The 22,039-nt window shown below is 43.4% G+C and overlaps 1 protein-coding gene across 1 annotated transcript in view; it reads left to right on the top strand.

The window, feature by feature from the left end:
* The window catches only part of LOC126209871 (insulin receptor-related protein-like), a 190,574-nt gene extending 168,803 nt beyond the window's left edge, over positions 1-21,771 (top strand). Inside the window, exons 15-16 of the mRNA XM_049938996.1 lie at positions 7,843-8,034; positions 19,306-21,771. Coding sequence (XP_049794953.1) covers positions 7,843-8,034; positions 19,306-19,623 — 510 coding nt within the window. The 3' untranslated portion in view covers positions 19,624-21,771. The remainder of the gene's footprint in view (positions 1-7,842; positions 8,035-19,305) is intronic.
* The last annotated feature ends 268 nt before the right edge of the window (positions 21,772-22,039 follow it).

Here is a 22,039-nt window from a genome sequence, read left to right as displayed (position 1 = left end):
ATCAGTGTCGCCCTGACCACTGCAGTGGCAGTACACAGACTGCGGAAGGGGCACAGAATCCCGGCCGCACAAATCTCCATCCACCTCGCCAGTGGCACAACCCGCAGGTACCACAGATCTGAGATCAACAGTGGTAGGGAATGGAAAGGATCCAGAAGCGTGTGCCAGGACGAAGGGGATGTATACAAGATCGCACCTAGTGGAGGACAAATTCTTCATAATGACCACCTGAAGAGGGCAGCAAGTCAGCCTGCCGAAAAGTCGCACCATTTCAATGGCACAACCTACCTGAAAACGCGAAAAAAATTTCAAAACAATGATGCAAAGGGAAGCGTAAAACCACTGAAATGGGGAAACAGGCCAGTGGATTCTACCATTCCAGTAAGGAAACGTGGACTTTATACAACATTTTCACAACATAATGATACTAACAGGCCTGGAAAACTTTGGAATACACTTGGAATTGGAATTTATTTTTAAATGTAAATTTCCTATATTTTGCCTAAGATTCACCAAGTGTTACCATAGTGAGTATGAATACATATGACAAAAATTAAACTGGTAATCCAGTACTGAATATTACTGTAGCTCAAAAGTTTACATATGGAACTCTAAATTTACTTGAACAAATAGCTAATGAAATAGTGGTCTGAAGCCCAAATGCCAGTGGCAATGAGACATATTTTGGACTGAACAAATGAAAATAATTCACATTGAGAAGTATGACAACTGATTATAACTGTCGACTGTGTCGATAGCGGGACGTCTGTAGCATACTGAATGACATAAAGAACAATGTGTCATGTGTGTTATAGGAGATTTATACAAACAAGAGCATGCACACAAACACAGGAACTGGATATTTGGAATCATGCAGACACAGAGACAAACACACAAACATACTCAGTTGTCGAAACAGATACAAACAGTGGGATTAATATACAGACGTATATGAAAGAAAAGACTAAATTAAGGAACACAGAAATGGGTCAACTATCATTTTAATATATGTAGAAATGTCTTGAGTAACATGTGTAATTTAAATGGCATGGTGGCAGACTATGTTCCCACGTGTTTAAAATTTCGGTCCAAAATACCATTAACACTGTACCGACGGACCGTCCCTAGTCTGAGAGGGTCCAGAGCCCCAAAGCTTATCTGTGGTCTCCACACAACTGTGTATTTCACTTCGAATGTCTGCTCTCTCTTTCGCTCCTACTGCTTCTATCTCCATCCACCACTCCTTCTCTTTTACTACCACTCTCTCTTCACCTCCCGCTACTGTTGTCTTCATCCATATCTATTTCTTTTTCACTTCCACTTCCTCTCTCCACCATCACTTTCTCCTCTTTTTTTCGATGCCACCCGGCACTGTCTTCTCTCTCTTCCACTGTCATTATCTCTCTACTACTCTCTTACAGCACAAAATGGGCAAACATGTTCGCATGCCAAATTTTTGGCGAGGAAGGCAAAATGACGATTGAGGCAGTTGATTCCCAATTTTCTGTCGATGTCCAACAAAGAGGAACATATTCGCCTCTTTGTGGTCCGACAGGAGCATTTTTCTGCTGGTTCCTCTCTTTTCCCCTGCTACAGCAGGGTGTCTTATTTTTTTAACATAAATTGATAGGTCAGTAAAATTTTGACAGTTTGTTTATATACTTCGCCACATTCATTCACTTTGGCACATGTAAACATCAAATAACTACACATAACAGAAGTTAACCCAAAATCGTCTTTATATCTTTCTGAATACTTTGGTCATCAACACATTTCATCCCCAACCTGTGATTTATATCTTAAGAGTAAAAATATTGTTATAAATATTTTTTGAATTTGCAGACTTGCTAGTTTTACATAATTTTTGGGGGGTCATTATAAGTTCTTTTCAGGCACGCTAAGGTTGTTTTTAGCGCGTGTTTTGTTGCTGCAGTACCACTTTGGGCGTATAGATATAGGCTTGAAGTGCACACTATGCAGAAACAGCGCATCATAAATTTTTATTGGTGAAAAAATACAGATTAAAAACAGTTTGGTGGCCTCATAACCCTTGCGATGGCCCTATAACACTTTCCATATGTTCACTACATTTACACCTCTGACACTGTATTGACGAGCAGATTTTTAGTGCATTAGTACTGTAACTTTGAACCTCTGGATCTCTATAATGGATCATGGTATCGAAAAAAGTTTCAAAGTTCCCCAAGAACATCATCTTAAGAACATACGGTGAAAAAAATTTCGACTATTTCCCATGAATATAAATTATAGAAGTGTCCATCCCCACAATTCGTGCTATTGGCAGCAAAAAGTCGTGGTTTTGCGGATGTATCTTGATAATAGGCACAGTTTTTCCAAAAAAGGAATATTATGTTCTAGATAATGTCGCCAGAATGTGCAGTGAAAATTTGAGCAATTTTCAACTGCTAGTTATTTAGACAGCTGTAGCCCACGGCGCAAAACTGTCTAAAAACGGATTTTGCTATTTTCTGCATAGGTACGGTAACGTAGAAAATTTGGAGCTCGGTAACGGATAATGATATCGAAAAATGTTTCGAAGTTCCCCGAGGACATCACGTTAAGAACGTATGATAAAAATTTAATCGTTCTCATATGAATAGAAATTATAGAACTGGACATCACCACAAGTGGTACTTTTCGTACCCAAAAATCATTGTTTTTCGCGGTTTTATCAGGAACTGCCCTTGAACATATAGTGCTTTTATAAACCACCTAAGATCCACCCTAGACCACACTTCACGCAAAAGAAACAACCGGTTTGCTCAATTGCTACGCTGGAGGAAGTGTGTGATGTTTAAATTTTTAGCCTGTACTGTAGGGTAACAGCCGGCCGCTGTGGCCGAGAGGTTCTAGGCGCTTCAGTCCGGAAGCGCGCTGCTGTTACGGTCGCAGGTTCGAATCCTGCCTCGGGCATGGATGTGTATCATGTCCTTAGGTTATTTAGGTTTAAGTAGTTCTAAGTCTAGGGGACTGATGACCTGAGACGTTAAGTCCCATAGTACTTAGAAACACTTTTTGTTGCGTAACAAGAGCGTGCCCGTTCTTCCGATAGGTGTACAAATGGTCACTAGGTCAAGGGTTATACAAAACACTTGACCCCTTATCTCTGTGATCAGTAGAACACGAGATATGACAGCATTAAGACTCGCATTTTTACGCGCGGCTTTTTTGAACGTATTCCTACCTGTGCAATGCCGTGTACGGACAGATAATAATTGGGTTAATTTAATCATACTGCGTTGCATGACAGTAAATGTAACATTTGTACCATCCATTCAATATTAAGGTTAGGGGGGTTACCATTTAAATAAACCGTTAATACCGGTAGCCTGTTTTTAGTGACTTTGTAAATGCTTTAAAAAAAATATGGGTAATGCTCTAGATAACAGATCTGATGGCGTAAAAATACTTTAGGATGGAAATGTGACTACATATTTTCTGTAAATTACAGAATAATGTTCGAAAACGAACGAAAAATGCTTCATTACTGTCTTAATTACATGGGCGTAACTCACATCCCCAGTCCGTCTCGATAGCTGAGTGTGCAGCGCGGCCGAATACAGTGCAACGGGACCCGGGTTCGATTCCCGGCTGGGTCGGAGATTTTCTCCGCTCAGGTAGTGGGTGTTATGTTGTCTTCATCATCATCATATTATCCCCATCGACACCCAAGTCGCCGAAGTGGTGTCAACTCAAAAAACTTGCACCACGCGACCGGTCTACCCGACGGGAGTTACTAGCCACATGACATTTCATTTCATTTCACCATCGCCATAAGGAGAGAGAAGTGTGAGAGGAGGAGGGAGGCCGCAGGAACATCACATAGTTTGGTATATCTAATTATATTTTTTGCTTTTGATTCATATTTCATTTCGGTAAGAGTTCCAAAAGGCAGCCGATCCTTTGCCTGGTATGTGACACCTACAAACTACGCCTGAAAGCATGCAGTTTTGAAAGTGTTTTCAATTTATGTTCATCTGGAAAACAGCAAAAATTCATAACATGATAAAGGAAACTGAAGATTGTTGAATACAGCAAAATCGCGTAAATTCATTACCGTGGACCGTCCATAAGCCAGCGACAGTGTATCACATCATCTTCGCACTAGGTGTGGGGAACAGGGTAGTAAGCGCTAATGCGCGTCACAGTGAGCGGAGTATTGCGGTCGAAATCTCCCACAGTGCTGAATTTGCAGCTCGCTCTACAATTTGGCCACTTGCTGTCATGTAAATGACGGCAAGGAAGTAACAAGGTCTCGTGAAAGCGCATTACGAGGACATTCGTGTTCATATGTGGTACTTTTTTGTAGCTATGATTACGAAATTAAATTAAATAAATGTCACAGCATAATGTGAAGCAGTTCAGCGGGTAATGGCTAGTGCAGTGCCACTTAGTGTCAGCTCCTAGAGATGACAGCGTCACAAAGCAGCGGTAGGCGCCGTAGCTTCAAGAAAAGTCAGATAAGCTATATATCTCCCCCTCCCTCATCCAGCTTTTCCACCTGCCCATTATCCCCCTACAAGTTCCACCTACCTCCTTCTTCTTCCCCCGTCACCTCCCTTTCTCTGTCCATTTCCTCCTCCCCTCTCTGTGCCTATCTGCTCTCTGTCTCCTGCTCCTCCTGCCTCTGTCCCCTCCTTGTCCTTCTCACTGTCCATCCTCTTCTCCCTCTCTCTTCAACTTATCCTCTACTTCTCACTGTCCGCCCCTTGTTCCCCCTTCTCTTCATCACGTCCTCCCCCTCTCTGTCAGTCTATCTCCTCCACCCCATTTCTCTCTCCACCTCATTCTCCCTTTCTCTTAAAATTCATCTTGTCACTGCTAGCTGCGCTCATCCTCACATGTAGACCCTGCGATGCATGCCTGTACTGCCCATACAACAAGCCCTCTCTCCTCTCTTCGTATCCAACTCCTCTTCTCCAATCTCTGTCCACTTTATCCTCCTTGCTCTCTGACACTCCATTTCCCCCCCTCCCCTGCAATCTGTCTCCTCAGCCGAGCCCATCCACATATGTAGCCCCTGCAAAGCATGTCAGTACTACCCACACAACCCACCTGTTCTGGAGGAGAGCCTGTATGTCAAGAGTGAAAACACTTTTCTCCCATATCTCTGCGCATGGGAACTAGGAGGTTCTAACCCTGACAGTGCGGACTCTCATATAGCAAGTAATATATGAAATAAATTTAGTTGAAATCACTATAGTGGTTTAGGACGACATACATTACCTACACCTTCTCCTCCCACCTCTCTGCTCCTCTTCATCCCACCTTCTCTCTGTCCACCTCATTCTACCAACTCTATTCATATATCTCCTCCTCCACATTATCTGTCTTTTCATTTCCTCCTGATCCTTCTATTTGTCCATTTCCTCTGTCCTTTATCTCCAACTATAACTTCCTGCTCCTTCCTTTTCCATCTTCACACTGCTCCACTACACCTTCTAACTCCCTCCTGGATCTTCCCTCCTCCTCCCTCTCTCTGTTCACCTCTTAATCTCCCTTTCTCTGACATTTCCTTCATCCCACTCTGTCCATAACCTCACCACCTCTGTCCATCAACTCCACCTCCCAGTATGTCTACCGCCTCCTCCTCCGCCTCCTCCTCCTCCTCCTCTACACTCTCTCCATCCATCTCCTCCTCCATTTCTCTCTAGAGATGGTGTAGGGTGGGACGGATAGATATAGTGGGGAAGGAAGTTAGGGAGGGACAGAGAGGGGGGGGGACCCTCTCTCGCTCCCTAAATTCCTTCCCCACTATATCTATCCATCCCTTCCTCCACCCTCTCCCTGTAATCCCTCCTGCCCCATCTTCCTTATTCATCCCCTCATATCCCTTCTCTGTGTCTATCATCTACTCTGTCCATCTGAACCTTCTCATAGCCATTTCCATCCACATGTTTAGCCCCTAAAAAACAGTTTGATGAAACAGTGTGGTATTACTCTCACAGCACACCTATTGCACATGACAGCCTACATGTAAGGAGCTTGAGAACTGTTTATTGCCCCAGACATATAGGCTGCCATGCAAAAGAAGTTGGTAAACCATTCTGATACTACTGCAAGTGAACACACCTGTCATGCAGGGCAGCATACACGTTGGGGCTGGAGAACCATTTCTTGCTCCTAACATAATGGCTGCCCAGTATTAGGGCAGGCCTATACTATTCCCACGCAACTTGCCTGATGTACAAGGCAGCCTATATGGTTGGGGTTGAAAAACCATGTTTTTGCTCTTATCTTCACTCCCACTTGGGATGTGATAAGCCTCACAGTACTTATATTCAAGAAGTTTGCTGTTTGTGTGCCATATCTGGTTGTAATCGATCTAGGGGTTTGGGAAGAGATTCCAGACATACAAATTCACCTGTAGAACAATGCATTTGATATGTGTGTCATTAATACATCGTACACTGCTTCTATTACTAATCTCTGAAAGACTTCTAGGATAAAAACTTTTTGGAATAGATATTCCTCAGGCTGACTAACGATTTGCCTATTTTTACGATGTGTGCTGTGTTTTGTAAAGTGCTTTTCCTCCAGATCAACTATGCTTAGAAAAAAAGCATTTGAAGTGGACTGTCACGTAAAATGCACTATATAGACACGAAATATTCGCTATTTATGTCAACATGTATGCATCACAAATTTTTTGCTACAGTGCTTTCATTTCCATTCACTTGTATTACCTGGGTTCCATTTCTAAATGTTGAAACAGTTTGACAGTTCAGCCACTGATAGTATGTTAGGATACAGATCTGAATGAAGATCTTGTACTTGAACAGAACTGTACCGCTCCTGTCTCCCACCCCCACCCCCACGACAAAAAATTATCTGTGCCTCTGTGAGGTTAAGTGTTGTGAAACATCAAAACATCAAGGAAGACAAATTCCTGTTAATCATGTAGCAGGATGTAAGCAAGACGTGTTGGAAAGGATGGACAGCGACTTAAAACAGAGCAAGGCTTAAGGATAAACAAAGCAAAGACAGAGGTCGTGAAGAGTAGTAAAAAGGAAAATAACAGCTTGTTTAATATCAAAATCGAGAACTACATATTGGTGTAAACACTGAAGAAATGTTTCTGTTTATTAAAAAACCTAAACAGTTTAGATGAAGCAAGAAAGGCAACAGGAAAAAATGAAAGAGCTCTAGTGACACCAGATATTTGCATGGAAACGAGGCAGAAGTTCCCAAAAGAGCACTTCTTGAGGGCAGCAGGTATGGAAGCGAAACTTTGACCATCAGAAGAAACAAAACGCAATGTACATACTGAAAATAATGTGTCGGATATAGTGTGAAAAGTCAGAAGTACCAACAGGATATGTGAGGATAGAGGTATATACAAATTCCTAACCAGAGTTAGCGCAACATTGCTACGGCATCCAGGAATAAATGACTTAGTGGTGGAGTGAGCAAGAGAGGGAGAATGATAGAATGGGCAGATAAATATTGGAATATGCTAAACAGATTATGATCGTGTTGAATGCAGTAGCTGCATAAGCATGAGAAGATAGGTACTAGAGGCAAAAACTGAGAACAGCATCAAATCCTTTGAACGACTGATGACTTTTAAAAAAAAAACTTAGAGTACACATGAAGATGTAGATCATATGAGACAGTCACACCTCGTCAATTAATTATCCATTGCCCCCACTTCACTCTCTCGAGAGTCAGATTATTTGTAGTAACAAATAACATTGGCTGAAATACTGGTTATTGTTCATATTTCCCTATTCTAACAATTAAGCAGCTTTGTTTTCATTTGTGAAGACGGCTACAACAGTGAGTACTTCTGCCATGTTGTCACGAGCTGTATGTCCACAGATTGGAGACTTCGGGATGACACGGGACGTGTACGAAAATGACTACTACAGGAAGAGCAATAAGGGCCTGCTGCCCGTGCGCTGGATGGCGCCAGAGAGCCTGCATGATGGCGTCTTCAGCTCGCTGTCTGACGTCTGGAGCTATGGCGTAGTCCTCTGGGAGATCTCAACGCTGGCTGAGCAGCCGTACCAGGTATGCCCATCTCAGAGGATCTCCTGTCTAGCAGGTCAGCCCGATAAGGTAGGCCCATCTCATAGAGATAGCCACACCAGATGAACAACCCACCAGGTAGGTTTTTCTCAGGGAGATCTCCAAGCTGGCTCAACAGGCCTATCAAGTAGCCTTATCTTTGGGAATCCATACTGGTGACCTCTACCAGTTACCCTTAACCAATCGATATCTCCATACTAGGTGAAAAACCTGACAGGGTAAGCCCATCTCAGTGAGGTCCCATTTCTAGCTGAACAACCCTACCAGGTGGGCCTGTCTCAGGGAGATATCTGTGCAGGCTGAGCAGACATATGCCCACATTGGCTGAGAGGCTGTATCAGTTCAGCCTATCTCACTGAGATCTCCACACTAGCTGAGTAGTCCTACTGGACAGGAATGTCTCCATTTAGCAAAGTAGCCCTGCAAGGTAAAACATTCTCAGAGAGATCTCCATTCTACCATACAGGGTTATTACAAATGATTGAAGCGATTTCACAGCTCTACAGTAACTTTATTATTTGAGATATTTTCACAATGCTTTGCACACACATACAAAAACTCAAAAAGTTTTTTTAGGCATTCACAAATGTTCGATATGTGCCCCTTTAGTGATTCGGCAGACATCAAGCCGATAAATCAAGTTCCTCCCACACTCGGTGTAGCATGTCCCCATCAATGAGTTCGAAAGCATCGTTGATGCGAGCTCGCAGTTCTGGCACGTTTCTTGGTAGAGGAGGTTTAAACACTGAATCTTTCACATAACCCCACAGAAAGAAATCGCATGGGGTTAAGTCGGGAGAGCGTGGAGGCCATGACATGAATTGCTGATCATGATCTCCACCACGACCGATCCATCGGTTTTCCAATCTCCTGTTTAAGAAATGCCGAACATCATGATGGAAGTGCGGTGGAGCACCATCCTGTTGAAATATGAAGTCAGCGCTGTCGGTCTCCAGTTGTGGCATGAGTCAATTTTCTAGCATGTCCAGATACACGTTTTTTTCGCAGAAGAAAAAGGGGCTGTAAACTTTAAACCGTGAGATTGCACAAAACACGTTAACTTTTGGTGAATTGCGAATTTGCTGCACGAATGCGTGAGGATTCTCTACCGGCCAGATTCGCACATTGTGTCTGTTCACTTCACCATTAAGAAAAAATGTTGCTTCATCACTGAAAACAAGTTTCGCACTGAACGCATCCTCTTCCATGAGCTGTTGCAACCGCGCCGAAAATTCAAAGCGTTTGACTTTGTCATCGGGTGACAGGGCTTGTAGCAATTGTAAACCGTAAGGCTTCTGCTTTAGCCTTTTCCATGAGATTTTCCAAACCGGCGGCTGTGGTACGTTTAGCTCCCTGCTTGCTTTATTCGTCGACTTCCGCGGGCTACGCGTGAAACTTGCCCGCAAGCGTTCAACCGTTTCTTCCCTCACTGCAGGCCGACCCGTTGATTTCCCCTTACAGAGGCATCCAGAAGCTTTAAACTGCGGATACCATCGCCGAATGCAGTTAGAAGATGGTGGATCTTTGTTGAACTTCGTCCTGAAGTGTCGTTGCACTGTTATGACTGACTGATGTGAGTGCATTTCAAGCACGACATACGCTTTCTCGGCTCCTGTCGCCATTTTGTCTCACTGCGCTCTCGAGCGCTCTGGCGACAGAAACCTGAAGTGCGGCTTCAGCCGAACAAAACTTTATGAGTTTTTCTACGTATCTGTAGTGTGTCGTGACCATATGTCAATGAATGGAGCTACAGTGAATTTATGAAATCGCTTGAATCATTTGTAATAGCCCTGTACAAGGAAGGCATATCTATGGGAGATCTCTAAGTAGCAAGACAAGCATGTCAGCTATCCCTATTTCAGCGAGATCTAGCTGAGGAGCCCTATCAGGTAGGCCTGTCTCAAGAGGGCTTCTAAGCCGACTGAGCAACTGCAACAGGTTTCTCTGCCTCAGAGATGTCCATGCCACCAGAGCAGCCCCATTAGGTAAGTCCATCTGCACTCTGCCAAGCCTAGCTCAGATACAGTTACTAGACATATCTACTTACCGAAGCTTTCATGAAGTAAATTTATTTGATATTTTACCTGTCATTGTCTGTTATTTATTTAAACGAGGGTGTATCAGAAAGTTTTTGCTCCTGATTTTTATTAGCTGAAATTAGTTACATACAGGCAGTTACAATTATAATTGTACTATTTTTCCACATAGTCCCCACACTGGTTCAGACATTAGTCCCATCGCAGCCCTAAATTGATATGACTCTGTGGTAGAATTCGTCCCTCTGACTGTGGAACTATCATTTGAGCCGGCCGAAGTGGCCGTGCGGTTAAAGGCGCTGCAGTCTGGAACCGCAAGACCGCTACGGTCGCAGGTTCGAATCCTGCCTCGGGCATGGATGTTTGTGATGTCCTTAGGTTAGTTAGGTTTAACTAGTTCTAAGTTCTAGGGGACTAATGACCTCAGCAGTTGAGTCCCATAGTGCTCAGAGCCATTCTATCATTTGATTCCTGTGTTGACTTCGTCACTGCAAATGAAGAACTGTCTTGTGGGGAATTTATTCAGCAAACCGAATACTTGGAAATCACTAGAGGCAAGCTCTGAATTGCATGGTCGGTGGGCGATACTCTTCCAGTGAAATGACTGGAACTTGTCGGCGATTCTGATTGCCACACGTGGCCCCACAATGTTGTGAAGGCTAACCGCGTTGTCCATATTGAGATATTCTCGGCACTTCTTCCATATGGCAGCCCATAGGCGTGGCAGTATATCATAAAGCCCTTAACACCATATTCGCAATAAATGGCAGTGAACAATATTTTTTTGTCAGAGGCAAAGACTGATGTTCCCACAACATGCTTGCTTATTCGATTCTGGCGTGAAGCGCAATACCCACCTTTGGTCGCCAGTAACAGTGCGGCACAGGAAACTGTCACCCTCCATGAGCTGTGCTGCGGCTCGCATTGGTGCTGTTGTAGGTTTCCGTCCTCTGTTGGAGGCCAGACTGTATCGATTAGTTGACATGGCTGTGGTCGTTTGTCTTCTTCTTGTGTTGACTGGCGCCACTTCGTTTCGCAAGCGTTGTCTGTCCGCTAGTGGCGGCAGCGGCGTTATCGATATGTAGTAACTGTGGCCCTGTCTTTGGGGTGACGTGGTTGTTCTTCCAGGCCATGTGAGTGAGCAGTTTGGTTGGGGACTCCATAGCAGCTACAAGTGCAGTGCGCAAAAACGCCTGGACCGCTGGCGGTACACATGTACTGCCAGATGGAAGGGCTGTGGCCGCGAGGGTACACGACCTAGTCGTCAACCGGATCCAACAAGCCGTAAGTAGAGTGGATTTTAATCCGAGTAGTGGGACCTGCACCCTTGTGAGATCTCACAATTCTCCAGTGACTTGAGTTCGCGTTGCCGCTCGCAGTGTCGCCGAGACGAAGAGCAGCGAGTGGAGTGCTTGGGGAAGGAGATCTAATTAGCTTTCCTCGACTTCTTCGTACTAATTGCTGCATTCTATGTGTTACTGTTTGTTAAGTTCAACCAGCGGTATTTTTCCAGCCTGGTGGCGCTAACGCCCCAGTTACCTGCCCTGGAGGTTAGTGTATGTAACGGCAGTGTACGTTTTCTCACCTTGCCGCTGCTGTCTGGTAAGGTGTGTAGTTTTGACAGTTTCCATGATTTGTTGGTCGGTTCGTGTTTCTTCTGATCTAGTAGTAGTGGTTCCTTTCTCCTTTCGGACGCTCTAAATACAGGGTGATTCAAAAAGAATACCACAACTTTAAAAATGTGTATTTAATGAAAGAAACATAATATAACCTTCTGTTATACATCATTACAAAGAGTATTTAAAAAGTTTTTTTTTCACTCAAAAACAAGTTCAGAGATGTTCAATATGGCCCCCTCCAGACACACGAGCAATATCAACCCGATACTCCCAACTCGTTCCACACTCTCTGTAGCATATCAGGCGTAACAGTTTGGATAGCTGCTGTTATTTCTCGTTTCAAATCATCAATGGTGGCTGGGAGAGATGGCCGAAACACCATATCCTTAACATACCCCCATAAGAAAAAATCGCAGGGGGTAAGATCAGGGCTTCTTGGAGGCCAGTGATGAAGTGCTCTGTCACGGGCTGCCTGGCGGCCGATCCATCGCCTCGGGTAGTTGACGTTCAGGTTTCATAACTAACCTTTTTCGTAGGACTCTCCATACAGTTGATTGTGGAATTTGCAGCTCTCTGCTAGCTCTGCGAGTCGATTTTCCTGGGCTGCGAACAAATGCTTGCTGGATGCGTGCTACATTTTCATCACTCGTTCTCGGCCGTCCAGAACTTTTCCCTTTGCACAAACACCCATGCTCTGTAAACTGTTTATACCAACGTTTAATACACCACCTATCAGGAGGTTTAACACCATACTTCGTTCGAAATGCACGCTGAACAACTGTCGTCGATTCACTTCTGCCGTACTCAATAACACAAAAAGCTTTCTGTTGAGCGGTCGCCATCTTAGCATCAACTGACGCTGACGCCTAGTCAACAGCGCCTCAAGCGAACAAATGTACAACTAAATGAAACTTTATAGCTCCCTTAATTCGCCGACAGATAGTGCTTAGCTCTGCCTTTTGTCGTTGCAGAGTTTTAAATTCCTAAAGTTGTGGTATTCTTTTTGAATCACCCTGTATAGCATTCTAAGGATGTAGAGCTGACCGCCGGTTCCGCCCTTGGCGTGTTGCTCCATCGTTGCATTGGTTATCGGACGTCAGGTAGCTTCAGAAGATTACCATTAGTCATTCGATAGACTGCCACTAGTCTGAGTTACCATATTGTGAAGTGTATGCAACTCTTGGCTGCCTATCTCATCGCTCGCGAAAGTGTTTTTGGCCTGACCTACTCAGAGGTCGATTCCTGGAGCACCGTCTGTGACTGGCCCTTGCGTTTTATTATTGTTATTATTTTATTATTGTCTTACCAAGTTACCATCATTTGTCTCACCTGTTTGGGGATCAGTTGCTTGTTCTTTTGAATTAACCTTGTTATTATATTTCCTGTTTTATTGTATGTTCTAATTTTTTTTAATATAGTTGCCACTCTTGGCGTTACAGCAAGTTAAACGGCTGTGCTACCAAGTTTATTACATTTTGTTTCACCTGTTTGGTGATCAGTTGCCTGTCTTTTAAATTAACTTCTGCTATTGCATTGCTGTTCGACAGTATGTTTGTTAATTTTTTTTAATAATTGCCATTCTTGGCGTTTAAGGCCTTCAGCCATGAAACAATTCTTACTTTATTGCCATTAAGGTCCTCAGCCGTGAGCATGGTTACTTGTTTTAAAATCCTAATTTGGTAATTGCATTTTAGCAGTGAGCTTTAAGATTGTTGGTGATTTGGCTTTCATATTTTAATAACTGTAATTGTAAGTCACAACAAGTTTAAACAATTCTTAATTTATGCCCATTAAGGCTTTCAGCCGTGAAACAATTCTTAAATTATTGCCATTATTTTAATTTGTTGTTGATTTTAAATAAATTGTGTCTGATAAAAAAAAAAGCCAACCAATAGTAACTGATTGCGGCCCCGTCCACAATCGCAATCGAATCCTGCCTTCCTTGACTACCAGGTTTCACTCCATACCATCTTTCATCATGTCATACAACTGCTTAGGCACCCATCAATATGAAACGTCCCAGTACCCCAAGGACCAGTGGACGATGTGGTAAACACTCCCATACGAAATGCCAAGCTCCCAGTAAATGTCCTCACAGGCTGATCCATTTTCACCGCTACATCCGCATGGGAAATATTGTCGCCAGCAACGGATGCAGCTTCCCAGAACGTTCATTGCCATGCACGCCTCCACGGCCTTTTGCGAACTCACACCACTACCACAGCACAGTTCCCAAAGGGAGGCGCTTTTGCCCATACGTGGGCTGCATTGCCCTGTGGATTTCGCTAGACCTTTGTCCCTTTTTCCATAGAAAACGAATCACACCTCGTTGCTCTTATGCATGGACCGCCATCTTCAACAACTGACAGAAGTGCCGTAGCGTGGAGCTACCGACGAATAAGGCTAGCTAGCTAGCATGGTCTAAAAAAGATACACCGCTGGGAATGGATACGTGGACTTTGGATTTACAGCCGTAATTTGGCTAAAAAAAAAGTAGGGGAAATGCTTCCTGATTCACCCTCATACCATCTGCTTTCTTCCGAGACCTCGAATCCCCATTTATAAATGTCGTTCTTTATGTAATCATGAGTAGGAATGTTTATGACTTTTCATAATACAAAAACGTGTGAATACAATGTTTTTTATTGTTTAGGTTCTTCAGAGTTATACAGGGTGGGTTAAAAAGGATTTTACAACTTTGGAATGACCTAGAAATTTATTGATATAACTGACAGAATTGGTAGATGTGTCATTTTGTAGCAAAAAACCTCAAATTTCAGAGTCGTTTTGGTTCTATGTGACTACCACCTGTGAAGTGGCAAACATCCCACTAGTAATCAGTTTCTTCCCACACCTGTTGCAGCAAATCGAGCAGTGGCAGTGTGGATTAGATTTTTCAGGCCAGCTAAATTGTTCAGTAGGGGAGGAACACACACTTGGTCTGTAGTAAGACCCCAGAGAAATAAATCCAGTGGTGTCACGTCTGGACAGCGAGGTGGCCATGCGACTGGCCTTTTACGGCCAATCCACCGACCGGTTATCAAGGAAACCTCTAACTTTCGTGAGGAATTGAAGTCTTGCCCCGTCGTGATGGAAGTAAACCATCCCAACTCGGCGAAATTTACGCCGAACAGTTGTTGCAGAGTTCGTTTCATGAAACAAAAACGCACAGCTAGCCATCTTAAGTGTGTACTACACTAGTGCTCCTGGTGGCGGACTGGGGTACTGATGCACTAAGTGAATCAAATTTGAGGTTGTTTGCTGCAAAATGATACATCCACCGATTCTGTAACTTGTGTCAGTAAACTTCTATATAATTACAAAGTTGCAAAGTCCTTTTTGACTTATCTTGTATTTGTTTCTGTATATTTCCAGTGTATTCTGCTTATAAATGTGGGATCTAATCTACTAAAAGTTTGAGTTAAATATTAGCACGATTGTTATCATCATCCTAGTGACGACAAAACCATGTATTCTATAATAATATCGGGGATTTTCTAATTTTTTTTTTTTTGTATATTACCACCTTATCACCATTCCCTCTAGATCAGGGCTTAACAACTGGCCAGTTTTGAGCGAGAGTACTCGCGTCTGCTCAGGCACGTGCTCGCGAACAGGTGCTAGGTCGCGGAGTAGGGAGGAAGGGAAATGCGCGCGCACGTTTGAATAGGGCCGCAGCGTGCCTATTGAATTCGCGCCGACTGTGTAACGTTTAAAGTACTACGATCAGCTCTAACAGTCACTTCGCTGGTTAAGAATCATGTCAAGTCGCCGTTGTGTAACCCCAACCATGCTTTCGCAGTTCAACCCCCATTGGGAGGAATTGTATCTGTTTACAGAAAAAGATGGTGTTGCAAAATGTTTAGTATGTCACAAAACGCTTAATTCTTTTAGGAAATTTAATTTGCAGCGACATTATATGTCGTACCACGAGAAAGTCTACGGAAGTAGAAAATGTGGTGGACCAGATCGTGCACAGTAAGTTATTTAACTTAAAAGGAAGCTATCCGAAGAAGATCTGGACGACGAAGAAAAATCAACTGAGGCAGCTCTCAGAGTGAGTTACAAAATTGCTTTGCTTTTAGCAAAATCCCTGCGCCCCTTCACTGATGGCGATTTAATAAAAGAATGTTTGGTAGTTGCAGCGGAACATTTGCGTCCATCTCAAGTTGAACAGTTTCGGATTGTGCCATTATCTAACATGACCATTATGCGTCACATACAGGACATGGCAGACGACGTCCAGAGCCAGCTTGCAAATATCTGTAAAGATTTTATGGCGTATTCTATAGCTCTGGACGAAAGTGTTGATATCACTGGAACAGCGCAGCTTGCCATATTTATTAGAAATGTTAATAGAGATCTTCAGGTAAAGAAGGAGCTCCTCGATGTAGTAGCCATGAAGAACACTACAACCGGAGGTGATTTAAGTAGTGTTGAAGAAAGTGTTGAAAATATAGGATTGTCGTGGAATTCTTTAGTTTCAGTGTCTACAGACGGTGCACCAGCGATGACAGGGAAAAAATCAGGTTTCGTTGCGCTGTTGAAAGAGAAAATGCAAAAACTGACCGTGCCGAATGAAATAAGGGGCGTTCACTGTGTGATCCACCAGGAAAACTTACGTGCAAAGAGTATCACTCTAAAAAATGTGATGAGTGTTGTTGTTCGTACAACCAATTATATAAGGAAGCATGGGCTACAACACAGACAATTTAAAAGCTTTCTTGAGGATGTAGAGAGCCAGTATGGTAGCCTGCTTTATTACAGCGAGGTCCGCTGGCTTAGTCGTGGCGAATTATTAAATCGATTTTTTTGCCTATTAGATGAGATAAATATGTTCATGGAAATAAATAACATGTGTGTTCCTGAATTGAAAGAGCCTTCATGGAAATGTGATCTCGCGTTCTTAGCAGATTTAACTAGCCATCTGAATGCTTTGAACATTTCACTACAAGGTAAAGATCTGCTAATTACTCGTTTCATAGATCGCATACGAGCTTTTAAAATGAAATTGACGCTTTGGGCGAGTCAGCTGGAAACAGGAAATCTAGCTCATTTTCCTAAATTATCATCCATGCAAGATGTTCACAAAGACTGTGAACGTTATTCACATAGTTTAGTTGCCCTTAAGGAAGAATTTGAACAACGCTTTCAAGATCTGACAGCACTAGACAGTGAGTTTGATCTGTTCTCCTCTCCATATTCAGCGAATATTGAAGAGATTCGTCCTGAGCTGCAACTAGAAATTATTGACCTGCAGTGTGACAGAGAATACAGAGACAAATTTCAGAACAAGAAAAACATTTTGGAATTTTATAGACACTTCCCTCAGGATAGATTTCATCGTTTGCACAAACTGGCGGCTACAATAATATCAATGTTCGGTTCCACGTATGTTCGTGAACAACTGTTCTCTGCAATGAAATGTAACAAGACGCGCCTGAGAAACGCATTGTCTGATCGAAATTTAAACTGCACGCTGCGCCTACAATGCACAAGAACAGTTACTCCGAACATAGACGCAATTGTAAAGGGCAAAAAGTACAAGATAACCAAGAATCCCACACTTCAGTGACACCTTTTATCGTGTAACAGTTCACAAATTAATACGAATGTAGAGACATGCACTAAGCTAATAAAATTATGTGGCACGTGTACATTCTCCTTTATTTGTTTCATTTGTCGCAGTAATAATTCGTGAGTGATATCCCTGCAGGTGGCCGCGGATTTACATTGACTGGCGGCAGCTGCTGTTTGCCCCACGTGACTTTCCCCACTCTCCGCTCTGGTCCGGTAGTGGGGGTAACGTGCTCTCGCTGCTCCGTGCTCGCGCCTTGCTGCTCACAGCTTGCTCCGCGAGCACGTATGTTGTGAAGCCCTGCTCTAGGTGTTATAGGACTACCTGATACAAACAGTATTACGAGGGGGGACCCAAAAGTAACCGGAATCGTAATGCTGCACATTGTGTACTTGTAGTAGGAGGTTGCGCCGCCAGAGGTTTGTAGTAAAAGCTCTGCTGAGTCATTCTGCCACGTGGCGTCACCCAACAGTGAGAAGTTTGGTTTGTTTGGCAGTTCTTTGAGTGTGCGTACAGTGCAGACGTGACACGAGGAAATGGCTAGTTCTTACGAACAACGTGTAGCAGTGACGTTTCGTTTCTTGTTTGGCAAGAACGCAGCAGCAACTGTTGCGATGATTCAGACAGCCTACAAAGACCATGCTCTTAGTGTACGAATGGTTTTCTCGGTTTAAAAAGGGAAAACTGGTGGTTGAAGATCAGCCCCATTCCGGTCGACCTTCAACTGCTCTAAGCGAAGACAACATCGACAAAAGCCGTGATCTCATCAGTGAAGATCGACGCAGGACAATCGACCAACTCGACAACTTGTCCGGGTTGTCCTGGAGCTCAATTCAGCGTATCTTGACCATCGATTTGGGGACGCGAAGAGTGGCAGCAAAATTCGTGCCGAAACTTCTTACTGGAGATCAAAGGGATCGTCGTGTTGTAGCCTGTCTCGAAATGAAGGACGCGTTCAAAGATGATCCACATTTTTTCAACAAAATCATTACAGGTGATGATGGTGCTATGGGTACGATCCAGAAAGTAAACAACAGTCATCACAATGGAAGTCACCTGGCCCACCTCGACCAAAAAAAGCTCGACAAGTGAAATCGAATGTGAAAACGATGTTGATCTGTTTTTTTGACATCAAAGGGATCGTACACTCTGAATTTGTCCCTGAAAACCAGACAGTAAACCAACAATTCTATTTGGAGGTTATGAAACGGCTTCGCGGAAGTTTGTCGCGAAAACGTCCGGCTTTGTGGGATTCTGGCGTGTGGCTCCTGCATCACGACAACGCTCCCGCGCACACGGCTCTCAGAGTTCGCCAGTTTTTGGCCTCAGCGAAGACGACTACCTTGACCCACGCGCCCTATTCGCCGTATTTAGCACCGTCGGACTTCTTCCTATTCCCGAGGATGAAAAGAGACCTGAGAGGGAAGCGTTTTGCGGATGTGGAAGACGTAGAACGCAATGTCATGAAAGTGCTAGCAGGTATCAAAGAGGACGAATGTATAAGGTGCTTCGAACACTGGAATGAACGTTTGGACAAGTGTATTAATGCTAATGGAGAGTATTTCGAAGGAGATTAAGGTTGTATTTGAAAACAATAAAGTATATGCTTTCTAGAAAGAAATTCCGGTTATTTTTGGGTCCCCCCTCGAATGTTGCTGGTAGTAAAGCATTATTTTACGAAGTTTGCAATGAGCCATAAATATCACGTATGTTTGAAACTGCTACAGGAGTTAGCCGGCCGTGGTGGCCAAGCGGTTAAAGGCGCTACAGTCTGGAACCGCGCGGCCGCTACGGTCGCAGGTTCGAATCCTGCCTCGGGCATGGATGTGTGTGATGTCCTTAGGTTAGTTAGGTTTAATTAGTTCTAAGTTCTAGGCGACTCATGACCGCAGAAGTTAAGTCGCATAGTGCTCAGAGCCATTTGAACCATTTTTTTGCTACAGGAGTTACAGAATTATGGTAATGCGGTGGGCTGTTCTTGATAACAACTACAGTGCAGTGTGCTCGTTCTGTGTTGCAGGGCCTGTCCAACGAGCAGGTGCTGTCGTACGTGCTGGGCGGCGGCCGGCTGCCGCGGCCCCCGGACGCCGCCCCCGCAGTGTGGGCGGTGTGCCAGGCCTGCTGGCAGACGTCGCCTGCGCTGAGGCCCACCTTCTTGCAGCTGGTGCGCTCGCTGGACTCATTGGGTGGCGGTCTGGGCCCGGACTTTGCGGAGGTGTCCTTCTACCACAGCGAGGCTGCCGTGGCACTCGGGGATGGGGCCGACACTGTGCGGAGGTCTCCACCACCCACCGTGTACGGCTTCCTGCCGCCAGACCTCGACGAGACACTTTTCTGATCACTGCTAGCTACGTGGCTCCCATCTATGTGACAATACCAGCCTCACCCCATACCAGGGTATCCGTCTACTACAGCGACATTGCCAGAACTGACATCATGCGAAGTTCTCTGATGCTCTTCCAGCAGGGTAACCTGTATGAGACGTTCTTCTGATCACGTTTTGCTACATAATCTCCCGTCTGTATGTTGGAACCGTAGACCTCACCACCATACCTTTACAAGTGTCCATTTGCACTGGAGGGGTCGCTTCATTTTTTGACAGATCCAACAGCACTGCTTCTACTCTGTATGGCTACCTATCAGAAAAACTTGACAGCCCACTTTTCTGACCACCTCTCGTCACATCACATCTCTGTGATGTGTAGGCCTGACTGCAGACATTCCAGGGGTATCTAGCCGTCACAAAGAGACCACAACATTCTAGGCAGAGTTGACACAACGTAAGAGTTTTTCCCACGGTTATCTTCCAGGAGATCTGGACAAGGCATTCTCCAAATAATCTCTTGTCCTTTCACCACAATGAGGCTGCTGCAGGTCTCTCAGATGGAACCAACAAAAAACAGAGGTCCCAGCACCCTCCGCATCTGGCTATGTACAGAGAGACCTTGATGAGACACACTCTGTTCACCCTTAACTACATACCTCCTATCTTTGTGATGGCTCTGTGGCTCAGTGACCAGTGCGAGCCTTTCAGTTTGTCACCACTTCAGCACATTGCATGTCCGTAAAATATCCCAGCTGGGGTACAGAAAACCACAGTTTAACGCAGATTCCCAACCACGTTGCGTTTCTGGTGAATCCTCACGTCACCGACTAGTGAAGGCTAAACAGAGACTGAAAATCCGAAATGTAACCACGACTAGATCACTCGATTTCACAGTTTCCAGGCAAATGTTTTACCACTAGACCACCATGTCTGACTAGTAGGTGTATAAAAGTAGGATGACATTATTATGGCCATCTGCCAGTATCGAAACTAACTGCACACTGCAGCATGCACACTGGTTTAACTACCTGGCACTGACCTAGCCAGGAGATGTTAGGTATCTGTAGGTATCTGGAACCATGCTGTTTACATTGCTCCCACAGCTATTCAAAGGTTTGTGGTAGATGCGATATCCATGCACACAACAAGACAATCATACCTGTCATTTCGTGCGAGCGATGACCTAGGCGCAATCTGTGCATCCTACCACGATGCTACGATACAAACTATCATAAACTTTATTCCTCACTCTCATTTTTCAGTTATTTTCACAAGTACAGTGAGTAAAGCGCCTTTCATTTTAGTATTATTTAATATGTCTGTATTATTTTCTTGTGGTTTATGTGAAATACAACATTAATCAAAATATTTGTTGCTTTTAGAAGTGTACATTTATCAACAAATTGCAAAAAAATGCATTTTGAGGTTCAAACATTGGTGCTAGTACATATCCAGAAATATTTTTGTACTTAAGGAGCATGCATTCATTTGCAAAAAGATTGATGTGCAATTTTATCTAACTGTATTATTTACAAAGATCATGTATGTGATAATTGTGTATTATAAGTGTCAATATTTTTTAAGTACTGAAGACACAAAACCTATAAATTGAATTATTTTTTCTGTGTCAAACAAAGTAAATCTTATTTTTTACTCGCAAATTAATGGACTAGACGCACTAAGAAATACTTGTGATACTTGTGACTCATATCATAAAATAATCATTTGTTGTAGCTCTCATAGAATAGATAAATACATTTCTCTATCTATGTACCTGTTTGAAGAAGAGCTGTGTAATAGCACATATATAAAATCTCTTGATTGGAGATGAAAAGATACTTTTCAGTGTATGTCAGCAATGACAAGAAACACAATTTGTCGATCATAGACAATTTATTCGACTATTTCACGATTTTTTTTCTTCACACGAGCTATATTTCCTATAGAAAAATAGCTATATTTCTAACTTGTCAAATAGTCATTCCGCATAATGTAAAATATTATATGTTACAAATTTATGTTTATTGTCTCGTTGGAGAGCAAACATGTGTGATATAACTAATGTGATAACGTACCTGTAACGGCTGTGAAAAAGCAATTGTAACCTGCAAATCAAGTCAATAAAGTGAATGAGTAAAATAAATAAATAAGAATAAAGACTGAAACGACTTTGTTGTTTTACTTATTCTGATCATGTTTTGCACAGTATCATTAGTTTACCAGTTTTCATGTGATAGTCCCTAGTGAATAAGATTGTTTCAACGATATACAGACATGGAACATTCATATTGGCAAGCTCAGTAAACTGAGATTTACGATATTCTGTTCTTTCACGGCCACAAATTATCCTCAGTGTTTTTTTTTTTTTCAGTCGAAATACGTTTATGATCTGAGTTGCAATCCACCAGAAAATGATTTCACGATGGAT

This window comes from Schistocerca nitens, chromosome 10 (genome assembly GCF_023898315.1).
Source record: "Schistocerca nitens isolate TAMUIC-IGC-003100 chromosome 10, iqSchNite1.1, whole genome shotgun sequence".
NCBI lineage: Eukaryota > Metazoa > Arthropoda > Insecta > Orthoptera > Acrididae > Schistocerca > Schistocerca nitens.
This window is presented reverse-complemented; position numbering and strand designations above follow the sequence as displayed.